The 22,601-nt window shown below is 39.2% G+C and overlaps 1 protein-coding gene across 9 annotated transcripts in view; it reads right to left on the bottom strand.

The window, feature by feature from the left end:
- Nucleotides 1–22,601, bottom strand: part of LOC125286794 — a 140,825-nt gene that overhangs the window by 79,643 nt on the left and 38,581 nt on the right. For 8 of the 9 annotated variants that reach the window (XR_007192244.1, XM_048232071.1, XM_048232078.1 and 5 more), the window contains 13 exons: nt 21,258–21,371; nt 19,550–19,663; nt 17,832–17,945; nt 16,117–16,230; nt 15,130–15,303; nt 14,609–14,791; nt 13,714–13,887; nt 8,395–8,568; nt 8,112–8,285; nt 7,730–7,903; nt 6,731–6,904; nt 4,868–5,041; nt 2,941–3,114 (listed from right to left, as the gene is read on the bottom strand). Coding sequence is in view for 8 of the 9 variants with exons in the window: in XM_048232071.1 (XP_048088028.1) it covers nt 2,941–3,114; nt 4,868–5,041; nt 6,731–6,904; nt 7,730–7,903; nt 8,112–8,285; nt 8,395–8,568; nt 13,714–13,887; nt 14,609–14,791; nt 15,130–15,303; nt 16,117–16,230; nt 17,832–17,945; nt 19,550–19,663; nt 21,258–21,371 (2,031 nt within the window). In the remaining variant the exon portion in view is untranslated. The remainder of the gene's footprint in view (nt 1–2,940; nt 3,115–4,867; nt 5,042–6,730; nt 6,905–7,729; nt 7,904–8,111; nt 8,286–8,394; nt 8,569–13,713; nt 13,888–14,608; nt 14,792–15,129; nt 15,304–16,116; nt 16,231–17,831; nt 17,946–19,549; nt 19,664–21,257; nt 21,372–22,601) is intronic. The other variant, XM_048232075.1, reaches the window with a different exon arrangement.

The following is a 22,601-nucleotide window of genomic DNA, read 5'->3' as shown; positions in this document are numbered from 1 at the left end:
AAGCCAAAGAGCCGCCCCGCTTCATGGGAGGGGTAGATCGCTGGAGACCAGCTATGCTCCTATTACAGCTACCAACACCGTGCAATGAAGTGGTACCATCGGTTGTTCCATCATATCCGAGAGGTCGCACTTGTGAATGCCTACATCTTGCACAAAGAAAGTGGCAATACAATGCAGTCGGCTGGATTCCGCGAGCTTGTGGTGAAGGGGCTACTGAGACGGAGGCAAATTGAGCTCACTCCTCCTCCCAGGCCAATCAGCACACCGTTAGTGCCCGCGTCTCACTCACTGGTCGACACTTTCTCGAACAACACGCAGAAATCGCGTCCGACTGCAAAGTCTGTTCCACGCTGAAGCAGAGTCCAGATGACGCACATAGAGGGAGGAAGCAGACACCTTTCTTCTGCAAGACCTGTCCTGACCACCCTGCACTGTGTGCCCCACTGACTGCTTTGAGATGTACCATACAAAGCTTGTGTACAAACACTGGTGAGATGTTGTTTGCTTATTATAGTAGGCTATCTAGTATGCGTATCTGCTAGTATCTGGTAAATTACATTAATTTTAATATGCACATGTTGATATGCATTTTCCTTTTTTTCATACAATGTAATAATTACTACTATTGATTATATAAAAGTTATTTATGCACGTTAAATTACACTGCTAATAACTATAAATGTAGACATTTGCCAAAATGTTCCATTTTGTTTGAATTTTCTTCTCTAAATATAGTTTTTTTTTCCTTTTTTTTTCAGAATCTTCCATCTCAGGCATCCACCACTACCAGCCTAGGTTGTCTAGGAGCACTTTCAATCAGTTAAATCAGCCTTCTTTCAATCAGCTCAAAGGATCAGTTCTTTCAATCAGTTCAAATTATCAGTTCTTTCAATCAGTTCAAATGATCAGTTCTTTCAATCAGTTCAAATTATTAGTTCTTCCAATCAGTTACTGTTCATTTTTAGAAATCTATACAAAACTTGAACTGATATTTACTGTTAGTTTGTTCAAATCTCTACCAGTGTGGAGGTTTTACTGTTCATTTTTAGAAATCTATACAAAACTTGAACTGATATTTACTGTTCGTTTGTTCAAATCTCTACCAGTGTGGAGGTTTTACTGTTCATTTTAGAAATCTATACAAAACTTGAACTGATATTTATTGTTTGTTTGTTCAAATCTCTACCAGTGTAGAGGTCTTGCTGTTCGTTTTTAGAAATCTATACAAAACTTGAACTGATATTGTTTGTTCAAATCTCTACCAGTGCAGAGGTTTTACTGTTCATTTTTAGAAATCTATACAAAACTTGAACTGATATTGTTTATTTGTTCAAATCTCTACCAGTGTAGAGGTTTTACTGTTCATTTTCAGAAATGCATACAAAACTTGAACTGATATTTATTGTTTGTTCAAATCTCTACCAGTGTAGAGGTTTTACTGTTCATTTTTAGAAATCTATACAAAACTTGAACTGGCTATAGTAGCTGGCTAGCAAGTAGCTGGCTAGTAGTACACTTCCAAAAGATGTTCAGAGTTCTTTTTTGTTCACTTCAACAGTTATTACATGTAGCTGTATACTCAAATGAAACATGGATCTAATCCAATGTGTTTTCAAAGGCAAAATAGGAAATGAATCACAGAGAACATGAGTATTGTGGCCACATATAGGTTGCTCCCCCCGGCACAACACTGGTCTCTGCTGTTAGTGTGCTCACAAGAACTTAACCTATGTCAGTCCTTTACTGTTTGCAGATGTTAAAAACACCCCAGCAGGTGGACATTTTTTTCTTTTATGATCTGCAAATTGTCATGTGCAAAGTATCTTGGTTTGTCACCAATACAATAGTATATATACTCTTTGATCCCGTGGAGGGAAATTTGGTCTCTGCATTTATCCCAATCCGCGGAATTAGTGAAACACACTCAGCACACAGTGAACATACAGTGAGGTGAAGCACACACCTTGCTCAAGGGCACTTCAGCCGCTCCTACTGGTCGGGATTCGAATGGGCAACCCTCCGTTAGTTCAAAGCTTAACCAGTAGGCCACGGCTGCCCCTCAATTACCAAAAGAACTTATTATTTATATATATTGTTCAATTTTACTACAGGGGTGTTTATGTTTAGTCATTCTAAACCTTTCTGGACCTGAATTTAATTGCAAAGGAACAGCATAAATAATGACATGCATGGTACTACATGATTAACATGTCACTGTTTGTTAGACTACCTGATTTATCTGAATTGAAACCGCCTACCGTTTGTCACGTTGTATGTTATAAGTTTGCTACTCAATCATTTTGTAATGATGATGTGTGAATATTTAGAGTATGTAATAATATATTATTAATTGATTAAATTACATATCTTCCTATGAATATTATCTATTGTGTGTGTTTTTGAGGTGATAATTCATTAGTACATATTACAAATTGTATTGTGCAACTGCTGTTTGTAATGACCACAATGACATACACAATGTTTTTTGGAGCCCTAAATAGAGGCAGTGGTGTAACATCCTTTGTTATTTGACTGTAGCTATCAAAAAGTAGTGTAAAACCAGAAAACAGATACTTTATACACAGTTTGACAATATCCAGCAGATTTTTGGGGGATTTAGAATGTTGTTCTGGCAGTGAGGGGGTGCAGTATTCTAGAATTCCGTGGCAGTTAGTTAATGTAGACTACAGTACATATAAGATGTATCAGTCAATAAGTAAATCAGAAATGAGTACTGAAATAAATAGATAGATAGATAGATAGATAGATAGATAGATAGATAGATAGATAGATAGATTATTGATCCCCAGGGGAAATTCAAGTACAAATACATTCACAGACTTGATTTTCTCCAGTTTCGACTGTGCTTTATAGAATATCTAGCCTATATCTAACTATAAGCCTTTAGTATATTTCATCATGAAGTCAGAGTTTACTCACAGCAATTTCTGTAATTTGCAGTCTGGATTCTTTAGTAGATCAGAGATGTGATTCACTCCTGAGTCTCCAAGTTCATTTCCAGTCAGATTCAGCTCTATCAGATGTGAGTGGTCTGATTTCAAAGCTGACACAAGAGTTGCACAGCCCTTGTCTGTTATACTGCTGTCAATAAGTCTGCATGGGGAAAGAGCAGGCAACATTAATATTGCTTTTGTTTTATTTTCTTTTAAATTATATACGTAGATGGATTGCAGGAACAAGTATTTCTGACTTCAGCCCCCTACTTCAATCCCAAACAGAGACAGACAGACAGACAGACACACACACACACACACACACACACACACACACACAAGCATGGATAAAATAATGTATAGTAATGTATCTCCATTAACCGAGCTAGCTAACTAATGCTACCACAGGTAAAGGTTGGGAGTAGCTATGCAAACATGGCTAATATTGATGAACCGTCTCTGGTAACAAAAGAGTATAGTCATTTAAAAAAAAAAACTCATTCAGCCCAGACACATTGGGTCATAAACATTCAGCATAGTCTTTGCATTGTGTTGGGACATAGAGTAAGAGTGAGCTACGTTACCTTTTTTCAGACCAGGATTATCCACACTAACAAAATTAACACACCTCATTTTTGACAAAAACCATCCATGGGCGCAGAGGTGAGCGTATGTTGGTTTGCCAATTAAACAATGTGTGCACCAGATTGTAAATGATCAATTTAATCAGCCTCAAACTGACAAACATACTTGCGTCTCATTTCTGATATTGGACCCTGAGACCCCAATCTGGCTGGTACGGGTTCAGTTGTAGTTAAATAGAATAAGCATACAAAAAAATCTATTCACAGGAAATTTTTCACGTCAAGAAAGTACTGTTGTTAGACATCAAAAGTTATGTTGGTTTTGTGCGAATCCACTCAGTGGACTACATCTCTCGTCTCAAACGATGTACGTCACCAACGTAATGAAACGATAAGAGCTGTTATGCTAGTTAACGGTTGCATCTTGCTGCCTGCTATGTCACTTAACAGTATGTAATGTACAGTCTATGGACGAATACAATTTACCTGATGTGTTTAATCCTCTGACTCATGGTATTTTCTTTGGCAAGGAAAGCCCAATTAAGACCTGTTGCTGGTATGCTTGTACAATCTAGTGTGGCTGTGAATGAGCTAACGTCACTAGCGCGACTGATGGGTTTGTAAGTATAAGTATATATACTTTTTTGATCCCTTGAGGGAAATTTGGTCTCTGCATTTAACCCAATCGGTGAATTAGTGAAACACAAACAGCACCCAGTGAGGTGAAGCACACACTAATCCCGGAGCAGTGAGCTGCCTGCTACAACGGCGGCACTCGGGGAGCAGTGAGGGGTTAAGTGCCTTGCTCAAGGGCACTTCAGCCGCGGCCCGCTGGTCGGGGCTCGAACCGGCAACCATCCGGTTACAAGTCCAGAGTGCTAACCAGTGGGCCACGGGATGTAGTCGTTGGAATTACGATCTTTCACAATGTTGTAATTCAATAGTTACGAAACAAACTGCAAATGTCTTTACATGAAAAATTGTCTTTAGAATTGACAAACATCATATGGGTAATTCAAGGCACAAGTCAACCGGGACCAGAAAATAATTTCTTTTTCGCCATAGACTGGCGTTCAAATTTTTTTGAAAGATAGGTCCCATGGAGGCAAACGGAAGGGGCTGGACTTCGCCACTCTATTAGAAAAGCAGCCAACAGTTATGGCAAAGACAGCGGTTATAAGAGCAACATCATTCCCTTTTGTTTAATGTATGTTAGCAACTGTAAAACTGCTTCATGAAATATATAACACTGAATCTTGTCTGCCCAACGAGGATCAGTTAAGTGTATTTCACTACAACATACTTTACACTCATTATCACTTGACTTACAGCAGTTTCTGTAGTTTACAGTCTGGATTCTCCAGTAGAGCAGAGATGTGCTTCACTCCTGAGTCTCCTAGTTTATTCCCACTCAGATTCAGCTCTATCAGGTCTGAGGGGTTTGACCTCAGAGCTGAAGCAAGAGCATCACAGGATTCCTCTGTTATACTGCTGTCATTAAGTCTGTAGTGAGAGAGAGCAGGATACTCTTTGTTTAATTGTTTTAGGGTGTTACTGAACTCGTAAAAGACACACACACACACACACACACACACACACACACACACAAAACACACACACACCTGCCACAATATCTGCCACTTCCAAACTGTAACGGTACAAGCGACTAACGTTTTGTTGCACAGCATCTTCCTCAGACGTCTGGAAAACGCAGCTGTTATACTGAGCATATAGTTATATCCGTTATTCTTAGGGTGACCAGATAAGAAAATGGGGTAAATTCGGGACAGTATCTGAGGGGGGGGCAGGACTACGGTTGGCGTGACTATGGTTGGCATTAGGCTACATGACAAAATTATCTTTATTCAGAAATTCTACTGTTTGTCAATAGGTACGCCAGGAAATACTCACAAATACTCACAAACAAGAGAATCATTAAAATCACGAACTCAAATGTCAAAAACAAACACAATGACTTAAGAAAATGCAATGATTGTGTTATAACCCAGACATCAGCAACATAAGTAATTTTATGCATGCAACCTTCTCGTGACTGCCTGCACTTTCCCTGTCGCAAGCTGTAACTTGCACACTCTATTTTCCCTGTCCTCACGACTACAACTTGCGCTCTCTCATATTTTCCTACCCACTCCTCCCGGTACCTGCTACGTTTGTGCTTTTAGCAGCGTGTTCGGTTCCAGCCTGCAGCATCCATGTCAACAGTGCATGAAAATTAGCTTATTATCAATGCACGTTGTCAGTTTGCGCCAGTAGGCTACACAATTATTATTATTCTTTTTTAAAGATACTGTACATATAGGGATTTCTGCAGCCAATGAGCAGCCGACGGGAGCTGGTTGCAGGATAACTCAACCACCACGAACAGAAAAAACTACTCGAGACCCTGCTCAAGTATAATTTTCTGGACAATTAGGGCAGGATTCGGGATTCGGGACAAGTGCTAGGATTTTGGGACTGTCCCGAATTTTTTGGGATGTCTGGTCACCCTAGTTATTAGCCTGATGTCGTCATCCTCAATTTTAGTCAGAATTAGAGTCTGATACGGCCCCATTGGCTGTGATTATGGTGCGTGTTTCAACCGATACAAGGGTTCTTCTTCTACACAAATGCCTTCTTTTAACAAATGCGTTGACATTGTTTTCTGGTTATTGCGCTGTCAATATCTTCTACAACAGACGTGATAGCGAAATCTAAATGTCTACCTTTTAGCAGCAGCGTTGTCGTTAGGAAGAACCGGGAAGAATGAAACACTTTTTTATTTAAATGTCACTTACAAAGACATCGTACCATGCAGGAAGCTAATATTTTGTCACTAACAACCTACATCTGTCCTCTGTCAAAAACAGTTGCATTTTCAGCTCTGAACAAAACCATTCAGGAGTTCTGGTCCGAACTGTGACACTGAGCAGCTCTGGTTTGGGCATAGCTGTTCTACAACGGAACAAGTCCAGACCGAACTTCCCGATCTCAAATGTTGTGTGCGGGGTTAAGTTCGGCTGGCATCCTGGCTACCTAGTTATTGTATGTTGCTGTAAAACTGTGCTTTACATAATGTGTAACTCTATACTTGTGAATTTCTTTGAACTTTGAACATTTGTTTCATCTCATAATACAGTACAGTCATTGTGAGTTTACTTAGCATATTTCATCATGAAGTCAGAGTGTACTTACAATAGTTTCTGTAGTTGACATTCTGGATTCCCCAGCAGAGCAGAGATGTGCTTCACTCCTGAGTCTCCTAGTTTATTACCACTCAGATTCAGCTCTATCAGGTGTGCAGGGTTTGATGTGAGAGCTGCAACAAGAGCAGCACAGCCATCTGCTGTTATGCTGCTGTTATTAAGCCTGTAGAGAGAGACAGCAGGGAACTAAATCAGGTTTTTGTTTATTGTTTTAGCATATAGAAAGAAGGTACAAAGAACTATTAATGATACATGTATTCATCCCGAAATGCCATAGGCATACAGATAATACACGTTATATGTACCAGTGCTGCAAGTATTGATAAACTTGAAGCTCATTCTCAGACTGATAGATGGAGCAAACTGTTTAAAGGAGAGGGGTTGTAATTAAAGCACTGAGGTGTCTGGTGTGCATGGCATTGGAAAAGGGTTTACACGGCCAGGTCAGCTAGAAAGGCCACTCACAGAATTTCTCTTTGGGCATGGTGAGGACTGGCTCTGATATCTAGGGCCCTAATTCAAATGCTGGCAAAGTCAGTCTATAAGCAATTTTCTCATGCATGAACTAACAGCATCATTTGACGTGAGACAACTTTTAGCTGACCACCAAACACCAATGTTTGTGCTCGGAATCTGCCTCATGGTATTACATTTGTAAATAGATTTTGCAAAGTTATTAAGCAAGCTTTAGACTTTGCCGAACATTTAAATTGCCCTAGTGTGCATTTTCTTTTTCTTACCGAAGCTGCCAGCATTATGGACCCCTTGCACCACCACTTCTGTACCATTTACACATGAAGGATGCAGAATAAAATGGCAATTGTTCAAGAAAAGTGTGTTTAAATGGGGATACTGGCATTGTTCCTGTATTGGATGCTACTGTAAAACTGTTCTTTATAGAATATGTAGCTCAATGACTTGGTCTTGGTCTTGAGGTGTCTCTTTAGTGTAATTCACTGCATCAGACAAATATTTTGATTTTACTTACCGCAGTCTCTGCAGTTTACAGAAAGTATTCTCTATTAGAGCAGAGATGTGCTTCACTCCTGAGTCTCCTAGTTTATTCACACTCAAGTCCAGCTCTATCAGATGTGTTGGCTTTGATCTGAGAGCTAAAGCAAGATCACCACAGCCTTTTTCTGTTAAACCACTGTCGTTAATCCTGTAGATAGATAGATAGATAGATAGATAGATAGATAGATAGATACATTTTCAGCATTTCTTTACAGCACTTTCTGTAGCTTAGGTGTAGGATTTCTCGGCAGAGCAAAAAGATCTGCACACTAAATCTCCTAGTTTGTTCTTACTAGTTTGTGGTAATCTGTTTGGTGTATTTCACTTCATCATGCAATAACTGTCAGTTTACTTACAGCAATTTCTGTAGTTCACAATCTGGACTCTCTAGTAGAGCAGAAATGTGCTTCACTCCTGAGTCTCCTAGTTCATTTCCACTTAGATTCAGCTCTATCAGGTGTGAGGGGTTTGATGTCAGTGATGAAGTCAGAGCAGAACAACCCTCATCTGTTATGCTGATGTTATGAAGCCTGTAGAAAGATAAATAACAATTGCAATGATGAGCATTTAAAATATGTTCCAGATTGTTTAAGTATTGCTAATGGTCAGAATACTATTTCACTCTATTATACAACTCACTCCAGTTTCTCCAGTTTACAGAGTGGATCTTTTAGCAGAGCAGAGATGTACTTCACTCCTGAGTCTCCTAGTTTATTCCCACTAAGATTCAGCTCCACCAGGTGTGAGGGGTTTGATGTCAAAGCTGACATGAGAGCACTACATCCCTCACCTGTTATGTTGCCGTCATTAAGTCTGTAGGGACAAAGAGAGCAGGGAACGAAATACGTTTTTTTTTTAATTGTTTTAAAAACAATATTAAAAAAAATAGATAAACAAGCAAATAAGAACAAAGAACTGTAACATGTACAGGTACATGTATTCATCCCAAACTGCCATGGTATGGACCTCAAAGTTCCATACATACATCATGCAGGCATAAAGAGAATACATATTATATGCACAAGTGCCACAAGTATCAATAAACTTCATGTTCATTCTCATTCTTAGACTGATAGATGGTAGTGAAATGGGGTGGGTGGAATCCACTGACTCCATACATAAACTTAGGAAACAACATTAAAATGCATGGTTTGAGAATATTCTGAATGTTCAGCTCTCCATGTTATGGTTATGGTTATGGAATTTAGCAGACACTTTTGTCCAAAGCGACTTACATAATAAAACAATACAACAATACAAAATGTTGGGGTAGCTAATGGTTTAGTTTCACCTGATAAATAAGTTGGAAGTAATATAAGTTAATACAATATAATTAAATTTGAAATGGTTGATTCTGTTGTCCGATTCCGAGTTCAGATTTGGTTGGCCCTGTCAATACTGATTTTTGTCAATACTGATTTTTGCCAATTAAGAATTTCTTTCTAAAAGAATTTCTAAACATTGCTCTAAAATACAAAAAACGGCTCACAAAAAAAGGCATTTTACCCTGAGTTGTTCCGGGTAGTGTTAATTTTGTCACCTATTTTTAATTTAGTCTTAGTCTTGTGACGAAATGTCCTTTTTAGTCTTTGTCATATTTAGTCATTCAAATATCATTTTTGTTAGTCAAGTTTTAGTCAACTAAAAGTCTCGTCATTTTAGTCTAGTTTTAGTCAAAAGAAAACTAAAGCTATCTTAGTCTTAGTCAAAACATTTAGTCTTTTTTTATAACAAATTATTTCTGATTACCATTTCAGTCAAATAGTGTTTCACACATCTCAATTTTCTAACAATATTGTATGTCCACAGGGCTACTCGACTGTTATAATTACTCATTCTGATTTTTTTGTCAGTCAGTACATGCAGTTATAGCTCGGCTGGGATTTGGCCATAGACAGTAAAAGATTTGACTGGACCACTGTCATGATCTTCATAGACAGTGTTTCACAAAGTGTGGTCTGGGGACCACTGGTGGTCCGCAAGCTGTCCCAAGTGGTCCACGAGCAGACGTGGTAAAATATACTATAGATGAGTTGTTGCAATATTGAACCAACTTGTATGTAAATTCAAACAGTTCTACAACACTGTCTATGTCAGATATGCCAGTTTAAATCACATGTCCTCTGACACAATTAAACAAAGTGCAGAGACAATAAGCAAGGTGGTGAGTATTGTGTAGGCTAATATCAGAGAGGGTTCAAGCGGAGCGAGAGGCGCAAACGTTCGACAATTTCCGTGTTCGATTATTGCAAAGGAGAGGGGGGAAAATCCCCCTTTATGCAGACCACAGTAAACCCTCGCTGCACTAATGTCAATGGAGATTTGTGGAATTTTACCAATAAATTGGTCATTATGTCTTTCTGGATTTGTTGAGGGGTTTTTGGAAAATGTTGTCATAATCTGTAAGTGTTTGGGATCAGTTCAAGCCTAAAAGTGTAATTTTTTAGCGTATTTGTAATAAAATAACTTAATATCAGACCATGCTGCTGCCAGTTACTGTCTGGTTGTTAGCTTGCTAGCTAGCCTCTTAGCTAAGGTAACATTTTAAACGGAGAAGTGTAATTTCTTTGAAATGACAACTAGCTGAATAACATTACTGACATTAGTTAAAGTGGATAGTTTATACTCAAGTGAATTTGCAACAGCATATTAAGTTTAAGCGAAGTCCTTCAACTACTAGTCACTTGTTAGCGCAGAGCTGTACTATTACCATAGCTACTCCACTTGTATAGCATTTTAAGCCAGCGTTAGCTATCTAGCTAGCTCGGTTCACATGACTAATTAAATTATTCATATCATGTCCTAAAGAATGATTCAATGGTATCATACACGATTATATACAATAATACTGTGAACACAATTATGTTATTTGTTCTTATTGCTTATTAAGAGAGAAAGTTTATTTAGTGACGTAGGGTGACACTCCCACTTATGCAGACCGGAACCGTTTTGCTCCCATAGTAACGAATTACGTTGCTCTATCTTCAAGGATCTTTGCTAATATACTGCTAGGTCTATTTATTTTTCCGTGCGTTTCTTTTTTAGTGTATAACAAACAGAAATAGTCTAGTCCAATTCAATTTTTTTATCATTAATCTACATACAATACTCCAACATTCCACAAAAAAAGCCGGCATGGTCTCGCAGGTCTACGGACAATTCTCTCAACCCTTGTGGCTTGGTTTTCACTCTGACATACATCACCAACTGTGAGACCTTATATAAAGTACTGAAAAAGTTTGAGAAACACTGTCCTGGACCCAAGTATGAATGTTTTACTCCGCCATGCTAGATGGCTTATATGCTTCAAACGCAAAACACAAACTCTCAATCTTAGCTAACTTGCTAGCTTAACTTTCCATATTAGCTTACTTGCTAGCAAACTCTGCATCATCAGTGTAACTAGTTAAATAGTTGACATTACTTGCTGAAAATTTCCGTATGGACATTCTGGGGGATGTTAATTTGTATCTGTATGAGAGAAGCTTCAACTTCTGGGTATGTAGCATTGTGGTATAAAGCCTAACTCTGGCAGAAATCTCCGGTGTTCTTGTTCCATGTAGTTTCCTGCTGCAGCCACAGGATTGCAGCAACAGCACGTAGACTAGCCTACAGGAAAGCTGCTGCGCATGAACCATGAACTCATTCGGAATATTTTGAAAAGGTAACAGCTATTCTGTCTTCTCATTTTGTAGACGAAAATGGAAGAGAAATTTTATCTTATTTTTTATTTCATGCAAAACATTTTAGTCACGTCTTTTTTCGTCAACAATAATGCATCTTAAGATAGTCTTAGTCAGTGTTTCAGGACATTAGTGCAGTCTCGTCATCGTCTCGTCTTAGTCTTGTTGACGAACATTTTTCCTCTCATCTCGTCTGACGAAATTAACACTAGTTCCGGGAAGACTGACTCCTGTAATAATTGATGTATGTAAGTCGCTTTGAATAAAAACGTCAGACAAATTAATAAATAGAATAAATACAATTTCCTTTAAATTTCATGACTTGTTGTCTGAAATCCTGGTCGGGTGAATGCCGCTTTTAAGTGCTGTGGACACTGGCACTGACATGAGTGCGTCACACTCAGCTTTCGACATTCAGTTACATTAGATTCCATTGTTCTCAATACAAGTCTACACAACAGCATCACATTTTGCCACTGCTGCCGTGTATATTACGATTCAGTTCTATTTTGTCGGTGTCGGCTAAGTCGACATGGAATTTAAATATCACTGAAGCACTTCAAGTCTAAGCTATAATCTACAAGCAAAATATTGTTTACACTCCTACACAGTTACACGTGAACTGAACATAGATAATGAAGATACAGTGCAACCTTTCAAGTTTTCCCATTTTGTTATTTTTCAGACTGATCTTAAAATTGATTGTTTTCTCATCAATCTACACATAATACTCCAACACTACAAAAAAAACGTTGTTTGGAGTGTTTCGTAAATTATAAAAAACAAAAACCTGATTGCGATTTGGGGCTATAGCGTATACCAGAGCAAGCTCTGTAGTGGTTGATAAACGGAAAATACTGTCTCCACGGCCTATTTGATGTGTTTTAATGCAGCACCCTTGGGTCAATTTTCGCTGGAATTACACTTTAAGACGTATTTGATTATTTCAAATCAAATTTCAAAAGATGTGCAGTGGGCAACACAATGTATTCTTCAGGCAACACAATGTATTCTTCAGAAATATAGCTGATAAACTGAAATACATGCTATTTTGTGCATGCACTTCTGCTGTAGCATTTATTTCAGTTAGCTATATTTCTGAAGAATACATTGTGTTGCCTCAGGCCCACTGCACATATTTTGAAATTTGATTTGAAATAATCAAATACGTCTTAAAGTGTAATTCCAGCGAAAATTGACCCAAGGGTGTTTTTCTGCATTAAAACACATTAAATAGGCCGTGGAGACAGTATTTTCCGTTGATCAACCACTACAGAGCTTGCTCTGGTATATGCTATAGCCCCAAATCGCAAACAGTGGATTAGCTAAGGGCCATGAGCAAAACTCTTTCCAAATAGCATTTTTTTAACTGGTAATATTGTTCAAAACAGCATCAAACCTCGTCAGTAGCTTGCTGAAGGTCTGTACACATAAAACGAAGCACCAACAACGTAGTTAACTAACCCGGAGTTTTAGTAATTCCTTAATATGCCTTATACTTTCCTTCGAGAGGAGCTGGTAGGGGGACAGTTGGTAAGTGTTCTTTTAGTCTTCTGTAATAAACTCCGAAAAATAATATAAATATATAAATAATATAATTTTAATCATTGTGATAAAAGACTGTTAAGAACACTTGTCCCCCTAATAGCTCCTCCAACCCCAGCACGAATAATAGATTAACCAAACGTGACCGTACAACAAATCCTTGCGATACTGGGTTGGAGGAGCTGGTAGGGGGACAATTGGTAAGTGTTCTTAACAGTCTTTTGTAATAAACTCCGGGTTCGCTAACTACGTTTTTGGTGCTTCATTTTATGTGTAGGGACCCTGAGCAAGCTATTGACGAGCTTTGGTTCTGAACAATTTTAATGGTTAAAAAAATGCTATTTGGGAAGTGTTTGGCTCAACGCCCTTAGCTAATCCACTGTTTGCGATTTGGGGCTATAGCGTATACTGGGGCAAGCTTTGTAGTGGTTGATCAAAGAAAGATTCTGTCTCCACGGCTTATTTGATGTGTTTTAATGCAGAAAAAGACCCTGAGGTCAATTTTCGCCGGAGTTACACTTTAACTAAAAATTAATTGCAATTAAAAAATAATAATCGTTTGACAGCCCTAACTATAGTACATCTCATCAGTATTGATAGCTATTCTAAAATTAGGTGTTTTTTGTTTAGTTTGGTTTGTAAATTGGGATAAAAACAAAGTCTTCTGCTTTCTTTATATTTGTATAATATTTTACATTTTACAAATGCTGAAACAAATTAAACCACCAACGTAAGTTTCTTCAGTTTGCAGTGTGAATCCTTCAGTAGAGCACAGAGTTGCTTCACTCCTGAGTCTCCTGGTTTCTTCTTACTGAGATTCAGCTCTGCGAGACATAAGGGGTTTGTACCTAGAACTGACGTCAGATACACAGAGGCTTTCTCTGCAGCATCACTCTTCAGCAACCTGTAGAGAGAGACATCAATTGCTGTTTAAATATATTTATGCCACTGCTGCTCCTTTAGGGTCAGGGGGTGTTCCCAGGTTAGTTCATGAACATGACTAACTGTTCAAGGTCCCCTATGTAACATTTTCAACTTAATAAAACAGTTTAGAAATGATTGTGATGGCTGGCAATAGTAGCGGTTTCCCCTGCTCCCCCTACAGCGGAAAACCAGCCCTTGTAAGATCTGCACTATAGAGTGCCGCAGTGTATGAATCAGGAAGTCCCGTGAGAAGCGAGAACGAGTGAGAAACACAAAATGCTTAAACGTTTCTGGACATACACAAGCCCCCCTCAAGCACTGGTTAGCTATGCCGGCTAGCTATAAGATGGCTTCATTTTTTAGATGTTCATCATGGCAGAGCCAGCAAAGACAAAAGAGACGGTTGTGAAATATACACCCCAAAGCTGTAGGGGGAGCTCTATAGAGAAAAATGCGACAACAAAATGGAGAAATCAGCAAAGAAATGACTGAAGTCATAGAACAGCCTATTTACTGAAAAAACAGAACTTAAAATTATTAGCTCTAATTTCTTCAGTCAGATCTGGAAATCTGTGCTAGTACTACAAAGTTCGATAGAACGTATTTCTGGTCTTGATTGATGCATCATATAGAGTTGTTTAAGCAAATACAATTCAGCCATTGCTGAATACATCTTATGCTCCTCTGTGAAGTTGTCTCACCTCAGGGTCTGAAGTTTACATTTTTTATCATTGACTAAATTATGTAAATCAGAGATCAGCTTCACTCCTGAGTCTCCAGGGTCGTTCCCTCTCAAATCCAGCTCTACCAGGTGTGAGTGCTCTGGTGTTAGAGCTGAAACAAGAGATGCGTATCCTTCCGCTGTTACACCACAGTCAGATAGTCTGGAGTAAACAGAGGAGATTTTGAATTAATGCTGCAAAAGCATATGATGAAAACAATGAAAAGTTGGACATGTTAATATGCTTTAGGAGGTAGTTACAAATTAACATTTGCATCTGACCATGTATTTTGTTTTGGACTAATTACTATAAAAACGACATCTAAAAAAATATTCTTGGAATTTGAAAAAGTGGTTAGGATCAGTATTAATTTACAGCAGTTTCTGTACTTTAGGCATAAGATTTCTCAGAAGTGAAGAGATATGCACGCTCAGTCTCCTAGTTTGTTCACTAGTTTAGTGAATTTCACTACATCATACATTCATTGTCAGTTTTCTTACAGCAGTTTCTGTAGTTTACAGTCTGGATTATGCAGCATAGCAGAGATGTGCTTCACCCCTGGGTCTCCTAGTTTGATCCCACTCAAATTCAGCTCTATCAGGTGTGAGGGATTTGATGTCAGAGCTGAAGCAAGAGCACCACAGCCTTCTGCTGTTATGCTGGCGTCATTAAGCCTGTAGAGACAAAGAGGAGGACACTGTATTTTTTTACCTAAGACCTATAGAAAAGCAAAACATGTGCTTCTTAGGAAGTAGTAGAGGGTCATAATAATCTGCTGCATAATCCGCTGTGGCGTAAAAATCTGCTGCAGCACAAACTTGTTGCTGGAAGGCCTATTTTCAGGTGCTGCATGATATCATTGTGCTGCTGTGCCCCATGGTATGTTCACAACTTTCCATGATTATTACACCGGAATGAGAGTATAGTTCCATGTCAAATCAGCCTAGAAAATCACCACGTTTCATTTTCCGTTAGTCTTATTACACTATCTAACTTGAGAAGAGACAAGTTTTAAATGGGAAAATTACCAAAAGTCTTAGTCACTTTTAAACTTGATGATAGCAGGCGAGATGCTAATGGTCTAATCCGATTCAATGATCTATGCTAGGCTGGAGTTAAAAGTGGTACCAGACTCAGAGAACAGCTGGATGAACTGGAAGGGGGAGTAGGAAAATTAGTGTAATTCCCCAAATGGTGAAATATCCCTTTAAACTGGCTTCATCAATTTCAACTATCTGAGTATGTAGATCATATGTTTGAACTTGAGGTAAATTGTCAGACAGTTTTGATATTGCCCAGTAGGTTGCAAATGTACATATTTGTACATGATCCACTCTGAAGAAAACTGAAGACATTTGTTGTATGGTTCATTCCAAGTGTTTGTGTTGCTGTGGTGTTTAAACTGTGGTCTGAAAATGACCAGCATTATGAATGATATATACAGTATATTCATCTGGAGGTGAAATTAAAGGAGTGTCTCTGTATACCTTTGCTCAGAGAGTGGCTCTCCCTCTCTGAAGCCGGGCATGTTGCCTTTTGACCTATCACTCTTCATGGACACAGAACTCTCTGTAGGTGACTCTGATCTCTTCTCCTTGACACTATGAAACAGAAAGAAGCATTTAAGAGCCATCGCATATTACAGTAAATCAACACATACACATACATAATAGTTAACAAAACCACTCTGGCATAAGACAGGCAAACAAAGTAACTTTTTTTTTTTCTTCAAAGTTAGGCATATCTCTATGATAATACATGGTCTCACAGGATAGTTGAAGTAGGTTTGTTTTGTTGAGTCTTGAGTAAAGGACCACTAGCCGGTCTGATTGCTTGAATATTCTGGTGACTCAGGTTTATGGTCTCAAATGCTACACTGTAACCATGATCCATCTGGCTGATTTCATATTCTCTCTCCCACAGGTTAAAGAGGGTATGTGTAATGTCCATGTTCTCTTAAACAAAACAGTGAGCTTGCAACGTCACCATCCAATGACTTTCATTGTAAGCATCACATGTGGTGTTACGTCCCTAGCTGTTTTGTGTTCCTGCTGTCTCTCTGTATTTTTCAGACACTCCAGCAGGGGGCTTAATTGCTGGACCAGCCCTATAAAGGGGTTGGTTGACGCCCTCCGGGGGCGGTTGTTTTTGGTTCCTCGCAGAACGCCACCGCTGCACGCCACGCGCTACACTTTGTTCTCCGCTTTCGCTCCTCCAGCCCACATTAACGTCCAGGTCTCCAGTCCCTCCTCAGAGTGAGAATCTGGGGAGAGGCCTGGAAATTGGGCGGCTTCGCTTTTGGCCTTCTGGCCTTCACTTGCTATTTGTTTAGAACATTGCTTTTTGCATTCATTTATGTTCTAGTTTAATTATAATAAATTGTTGATTATTTTCAAATTTATCCTCAGTTGTTCGTCAGATTTTGCCCTTGCTTTATTTAGCTTTGTTATAGTTCCCTGACCCTAGCAGGGGGCATCACATGTGGTAAAAGTGAAAAAGCTGGCCAATGATAGCTGGTTTCCAGGCTAACTTTTGTGGATAACTGGGCAACACAGAGTACAGGTGTTTGGATATGTTGTCTTTTCAAACTCTGTTGCTATTTCCAGATCACTCTTCAATGTTTAATATTTTAAATAAACACATTGCATGTAGCACCTTTAAGCAATGCTGCTCCTAAAAGAAATGTTATACGACAGATAATCTACTTGATTTTATGTTCAAGCTAACACTCTGTCTGCACTCTGAGAAAACTATGGCATGAAATACTGTAACATATCATTGCTTGAATCAGCAGCTCCACGGCAGCTAGAGTGTTGAATATCCTTCAATATCTGCCAAAAGAGTAAAGCACACCACTCAAATCACATCGCTCAAAGATTTCCATTTTTTTCTGAATCAGAAAATCTAAAGCTACTTCTCTCTTTAAACTGACTTCATCAATCTCAACTATCTGAGAATGTAGATCATATGTTTGAACTTGAGGTAAATTGTCAGACAGTTTTGATATTGCCCAGTAGGTTGCAAATGTACATATTTGTACATGATCCTTCTGCAGAAAACTGAAGACATTTGTTGTATGGTTCATTCCAAGTGTTTGTGTTGCTGTGGTGTTTTAAACTGTGGTCTGAAAATGACCAGCATTATGAATGATATATACAGTATATTCATCTGGAGGTGAAATTAAAGGAGTGTCTCTGTATACCTTTGCTCAGAGAGTGGCTCTCCCTCTCTGAAGCCGGGCATGTTGCCTTTTGACCTATCACTCCTCATGGACACAGAACTCTCTGTAGGTGACTCTGATCTCTTCTCCTTGACACTATGAAACAGAAAGAAGCATTTAAGAGCCATCGCATATTACAGTAAATCAACACATACACATACATAATAGTTAACAAAACCACTCTGGCATAAGACAGGCAAACAAAGTAACTTTTTTTCTTCAAAGCTAGGCATATCTCTATGATAATACATGGTCTCACAGGATAGTTGAAGTAGGTTTGTTTTGTTGAGTCTTGAGTAAAGGACCACTAGCCGGTCTGATTGCTTGAATATTCTGGTGACTCAGGTTTATGGTCTCAAATGCTACACTGTAACCATGATCCATCTGGCTGATTTCATATTCTCTCTCCCACAGGTTAAAGAGGGTATGTGTAATGTCCATGTTCTCTTAAACAAAACAGTGAGCTTGCAACGTCACCATCCAATGACTTTCATTGTAAGCATCACATGTGGTGTTACGGTCCCTAGCTGTTTTGTGTTCCTGCTGTCTCTCTGTATTTTTCAGACACTCCAGCAGGGGGCTTAATTGCTGGACCAGCCCTATAAAAGGGGTTGGTTGACGTCACTCCGGGGGGCCGGTTGGTTTTTTGGTTCCTCGCAGAACGCCACCGCTGCCACGCCACGCTACACTTTGTTCTCCGGCTTTCCGCTCTCGCCCACACTACGTCCAGGTCTCCAGTCCCTCTCAGAGTGAGAATCTGGGAGAGAGGCCTGGAAATTGGGCGGCTTCGTTTTTTGGCCTTCTGGCCTTCACTTGCTATTTGTTTAGAACATTGCTTTTTGCATTCATTTATGTTCTAGTTTAATTATAATAAATTGTTGATTATTTTCAAATTTATCCTCAGTTGTCTGCCGTATTTTGCCCTTGCTTTATTTAGCTTTGTTATAGTTCCCTGACCCTAGCAGGGGGGCATCACATGTGGTAAAAGTGAAAAAAAGCTGGCCAATGATAGCTGGTTTCAGGCTAACTTTTGTGGATAACTGGGCAACACAGAGTACAGGTGTTTGGATATGTTGTCTTTTCAAACTCTGTTGCTATTTCCAGATCACTCTTCAATGTTTAATATTTTAAATAAACACATTGCATGTAGCACCTTTAAGCAATGCTGCTCCTAAAAGAAATGTTATACGACAGATAATCTACTTGATTTTATGTTCAAGCTAACACTCTGTCTGCACTCTGAGAAAACTATGGCATGAAATACTGTAACATATCATTGCTTGAATCAGCAGCTCCACGGCAGCTAGAGTGTTGAATATCCTTCAATATCTGCCAAAAGAGTAAAGCACACCACTCAAATCACATCGCTCAAAGATTTCCATTTTTTTCTGAATCAGAAAATCTAAAGCTACTTCTCTCTTTAAACTGACTTCATCAATCTCAACTATCTGAGAATGTAGATCATATGTTTGAACTTGAGGTAAATTGTCAGACAGTTTTGATATTGCCCAGTAGGTTGCAAATGTACATATTTGTACATGATCCGCTCTGCAGAAAACTGAAGACATTTGTTGTATGGTTCATTCCAAGTGTTTGTGTTGCTGTGGTGTTTAAACTGTGGTCTGAAAATGACCAGCGTTATGAATGATATATACAGTATATTCATCTGGAGGTGAAATTAAAGGAGTGTCTCTGTATACCTTTGCTCAGAGAGTGGCTCTCCCTCTCTGAAGCCGGGCATGTTGCCTTTTGACCTATCACTCCTCATGGACACAGAACTCTCTGTAGGTGACTCTGATCTCTTCTCCTTGACACTATGAAACAGAAAGAAGCATTTAAGAGCCATCGCATATTACAGTAAATCAACACATACACATACGCAATAGTTAACAAAACCACTCTGGCATAAGACAGGCAAACAAAGTAACTTTTTTTCTTCAAAGCTAGGCATATCTCTATGATAATACATGGTCTCACAGGATAGTTGAAGTAGGTTTGTTTTGTTGAGTCTTGAGTAAAGGACCACTAGCCGGTCTGATTGCTTGAATATTCTGGTGACTCAGGTTTATGGTCTCAAATGCTACACTGTAACCATGATCCATCTGGCTGATTTCATATTCTCTCTCCCACAGGTTAAAGAGGGTATGTGTAATGTCCATGTTCTCTTAAACAAAAACAGTGAGCTTGCAACGCCACCATCCAATGACTTTCATTGTAAGCATCACATGTGGTGTTACGCCCCTAGCTGTTTTGTGTTCCTGCTGTCTCTCTGTATTTTTCAGACACTCCAGCAGGGGCTTAATTGCTGGACCAGCCCTATAAAAGGGGTTGGTTGACGCCACCCGGGGCCGGTTGGTTTTTGGTTCCTCGCAGAACGCCACCGCTGCCATGCCTACACTTTGTTCTCCGGCTTTCGCTCTAAGCCCACACAACGTCCAGGTCTCCAGTCCCTCTCAGAGTGAGAATCTGGGAGAGAGGCCTGGAAATTGGGCGGCTTCGTTTTTTGGCCTTCTGGCCTTCACTTGCTATTTGTTTAGAACATTGCTTTTTGCATTCATTTATGTTCTAGTTTAATTATAATAAATTGTTGATTATTTTCAAATTTATCCTCAGTTGTCTGTCGTGATTTTGCCCTTGCTTTATTTAGCTTTGTTATAGTTCCCTGACCCTAGCAGGGGGCATCACATGTGGTAAAAGTGAAAAAAGCTGGCCAATGATAGCTGGTTTCAGGCTAACTTTTGTGGATAACTGGGCAACACAGAGTACAGGTGTTTGGATATGTTGTCTTTTCAAACTCTGTTGCTATTTCCAGATCACTCTTCAATGTTTAATATTTTAAATAAACACATTGCATGTAGCACCTTTAAGCAATGCTGCTCCTAAAAGAAATGTTATCGACAGATAATCTACTTGATTTTTATGTTCAAGCTAACACTCTGTCTGCACTCTGAGAAAACTATGGCATGAAATACTGTAACATATCATTGCTTGAATCAGCAGCTCCACGGCAGCTAGAGTGTTGAATATCCTTCAATATCTGCCAAAAGAGTAAAGCACACCACTCAAATCACATCGCTCAAAGATTTCCATTTTTTTCTGAATCAGAAAATCTAAAGCTACTTCTCTCTTTAAACTGACTTCATCAATCTCAACTATCTGAGAATGTAGATCATATGTTTGAACTTGAGGTAAATTGTCAGACAGTTTTGATATTGCCCAGTAGGTTGCAAATGTACATATTTGTACATGATCCACTCTGAAGAAAACTGAAGACATTTGTTGTATGGTTCATTCCAAGTGTTTGTGTTGCTGTGGTGTTTAAACTGTGGTCTGAAAATGACCAGCATTATGAATGATATATACAGTATATTCATCTGGAGGTGAAATTAAAGGAGTGTCTCTGTATACCTTTGCTCAGAGAGTGGCTCTCCCTCTCTGAAGCCGGGCATGTTGCCTTTTGACATATCACTCCTCATGGACACAGAACTCTCTGTAGGTGACTCTGATCTCTTCTCCTTGACACTATGAAACAGAAAGAAGCATTTAAGAGCCATCGTGATATTACAGTAAATCAACACATACACACATACTAATAGTTAACAAAACCACTCTGGCATAAGACAGGCAAACAAAGTAACTTTTTTCTTCAAAGCTAGGCATATCTCTATGATAATACATGGTCTCACAGGATAGTTGAAGTAGGTTTGTTTTGTTGAGTCTTGAGTAAAGGACCACTAGCCGGTCTGATTGCTTGAATATTCTGGTGACTCAGGTTTATGGTCTCAAATGCTACACTGTAACCATGATCCATCTGGCTGATTTCATATTCTCTCCCACAGGTTAAAGAGGGTATGTGTAATGTCCATGTTCTCTTAAACAAAACAGTGAGCTTGCAACGTCACCATCCAATGACTTTCATTGTAAGCATCACATGTGGTGTTACGTCCCTAGCTGTTTTGTGTTCCTGCTGTCTCTCTGTATTTTTCAGACACTCCAGCAGGGGGCTTAATTGCTGGACCAGCCCTATAAAAGGGGTTGGTTGACGTCACTCCGGGGGGCCGGTTGGTTTTTTTGGTTCCTCGCAGAACGCCACCGCTGCCATGCCACGCTACACTTTGTTCTCCGCTTTCCGCTCTCGCCCACACTACGTCCAGGTCTCCAGTCCCTCTCAGAGTGAGAATCTGGGAGAGAGGCCTGGAAATTGGGCGGCTTCGTTTTTTGGCCTTCTGGCCTTCACTTGCTATTTGTTTAGAACATTGCTTTTTGCATTCATTTATGTTCTAGTTTAATTATAATAAATTGTTGATTATTTTCAAATTTATCCTCAGTTGTCTGCCGTATTTTGCCCTTGCTTTATTTAGCTTTGTTATAGTTCCCTGACCCTAGCAGGGGGCATCACATGTGGTAAAAAGTGAAAAAAGCTGGCCAATGATAGCTGGTTTCCAGGCTAACTTTTGTGGATAACTGGGCAACACAGAGTACAGGTGTTTGGATATGTTGTCTTTTCAAACTCTGTTGCTATTTCCAGATCACTCTTCAATGTTTAATATTTTAAATAAACACATTGCATGTAGCACCTTTAAGCAATGCTGCTCCTAAAAGAAATGTTATACGACAGATAATCTACTTGATTTTATGTTCAAGCTAACACTCTGTCTGCACTCTGAGAAAACTATGGCATGAAATACTGTAACATATCATTGCTTGAATCAGCAGCTCCACGGCAGCTAGAGTGTTGAATATCCTTCAATA

Source organism: Alosa alosa, chromosome 21 (assembly GCF_017589495.1).
Source record: "Alosa alosa isolate M-15738 ecotype Scorff River chromosome 21, AALO_Geno_1.1, whole genome shotgun sequence".
Lineage (NCBI taxonomy): Eukaryota > Metazoa > Chordata > Actinopteri > Clupeiformes > Clupeidae > Alosa > Alosa alosa.
Note: the sequence above shows the minus strand (reverse complement) of the source record. Positions and strands in the feature narration are given on the sequence as shown.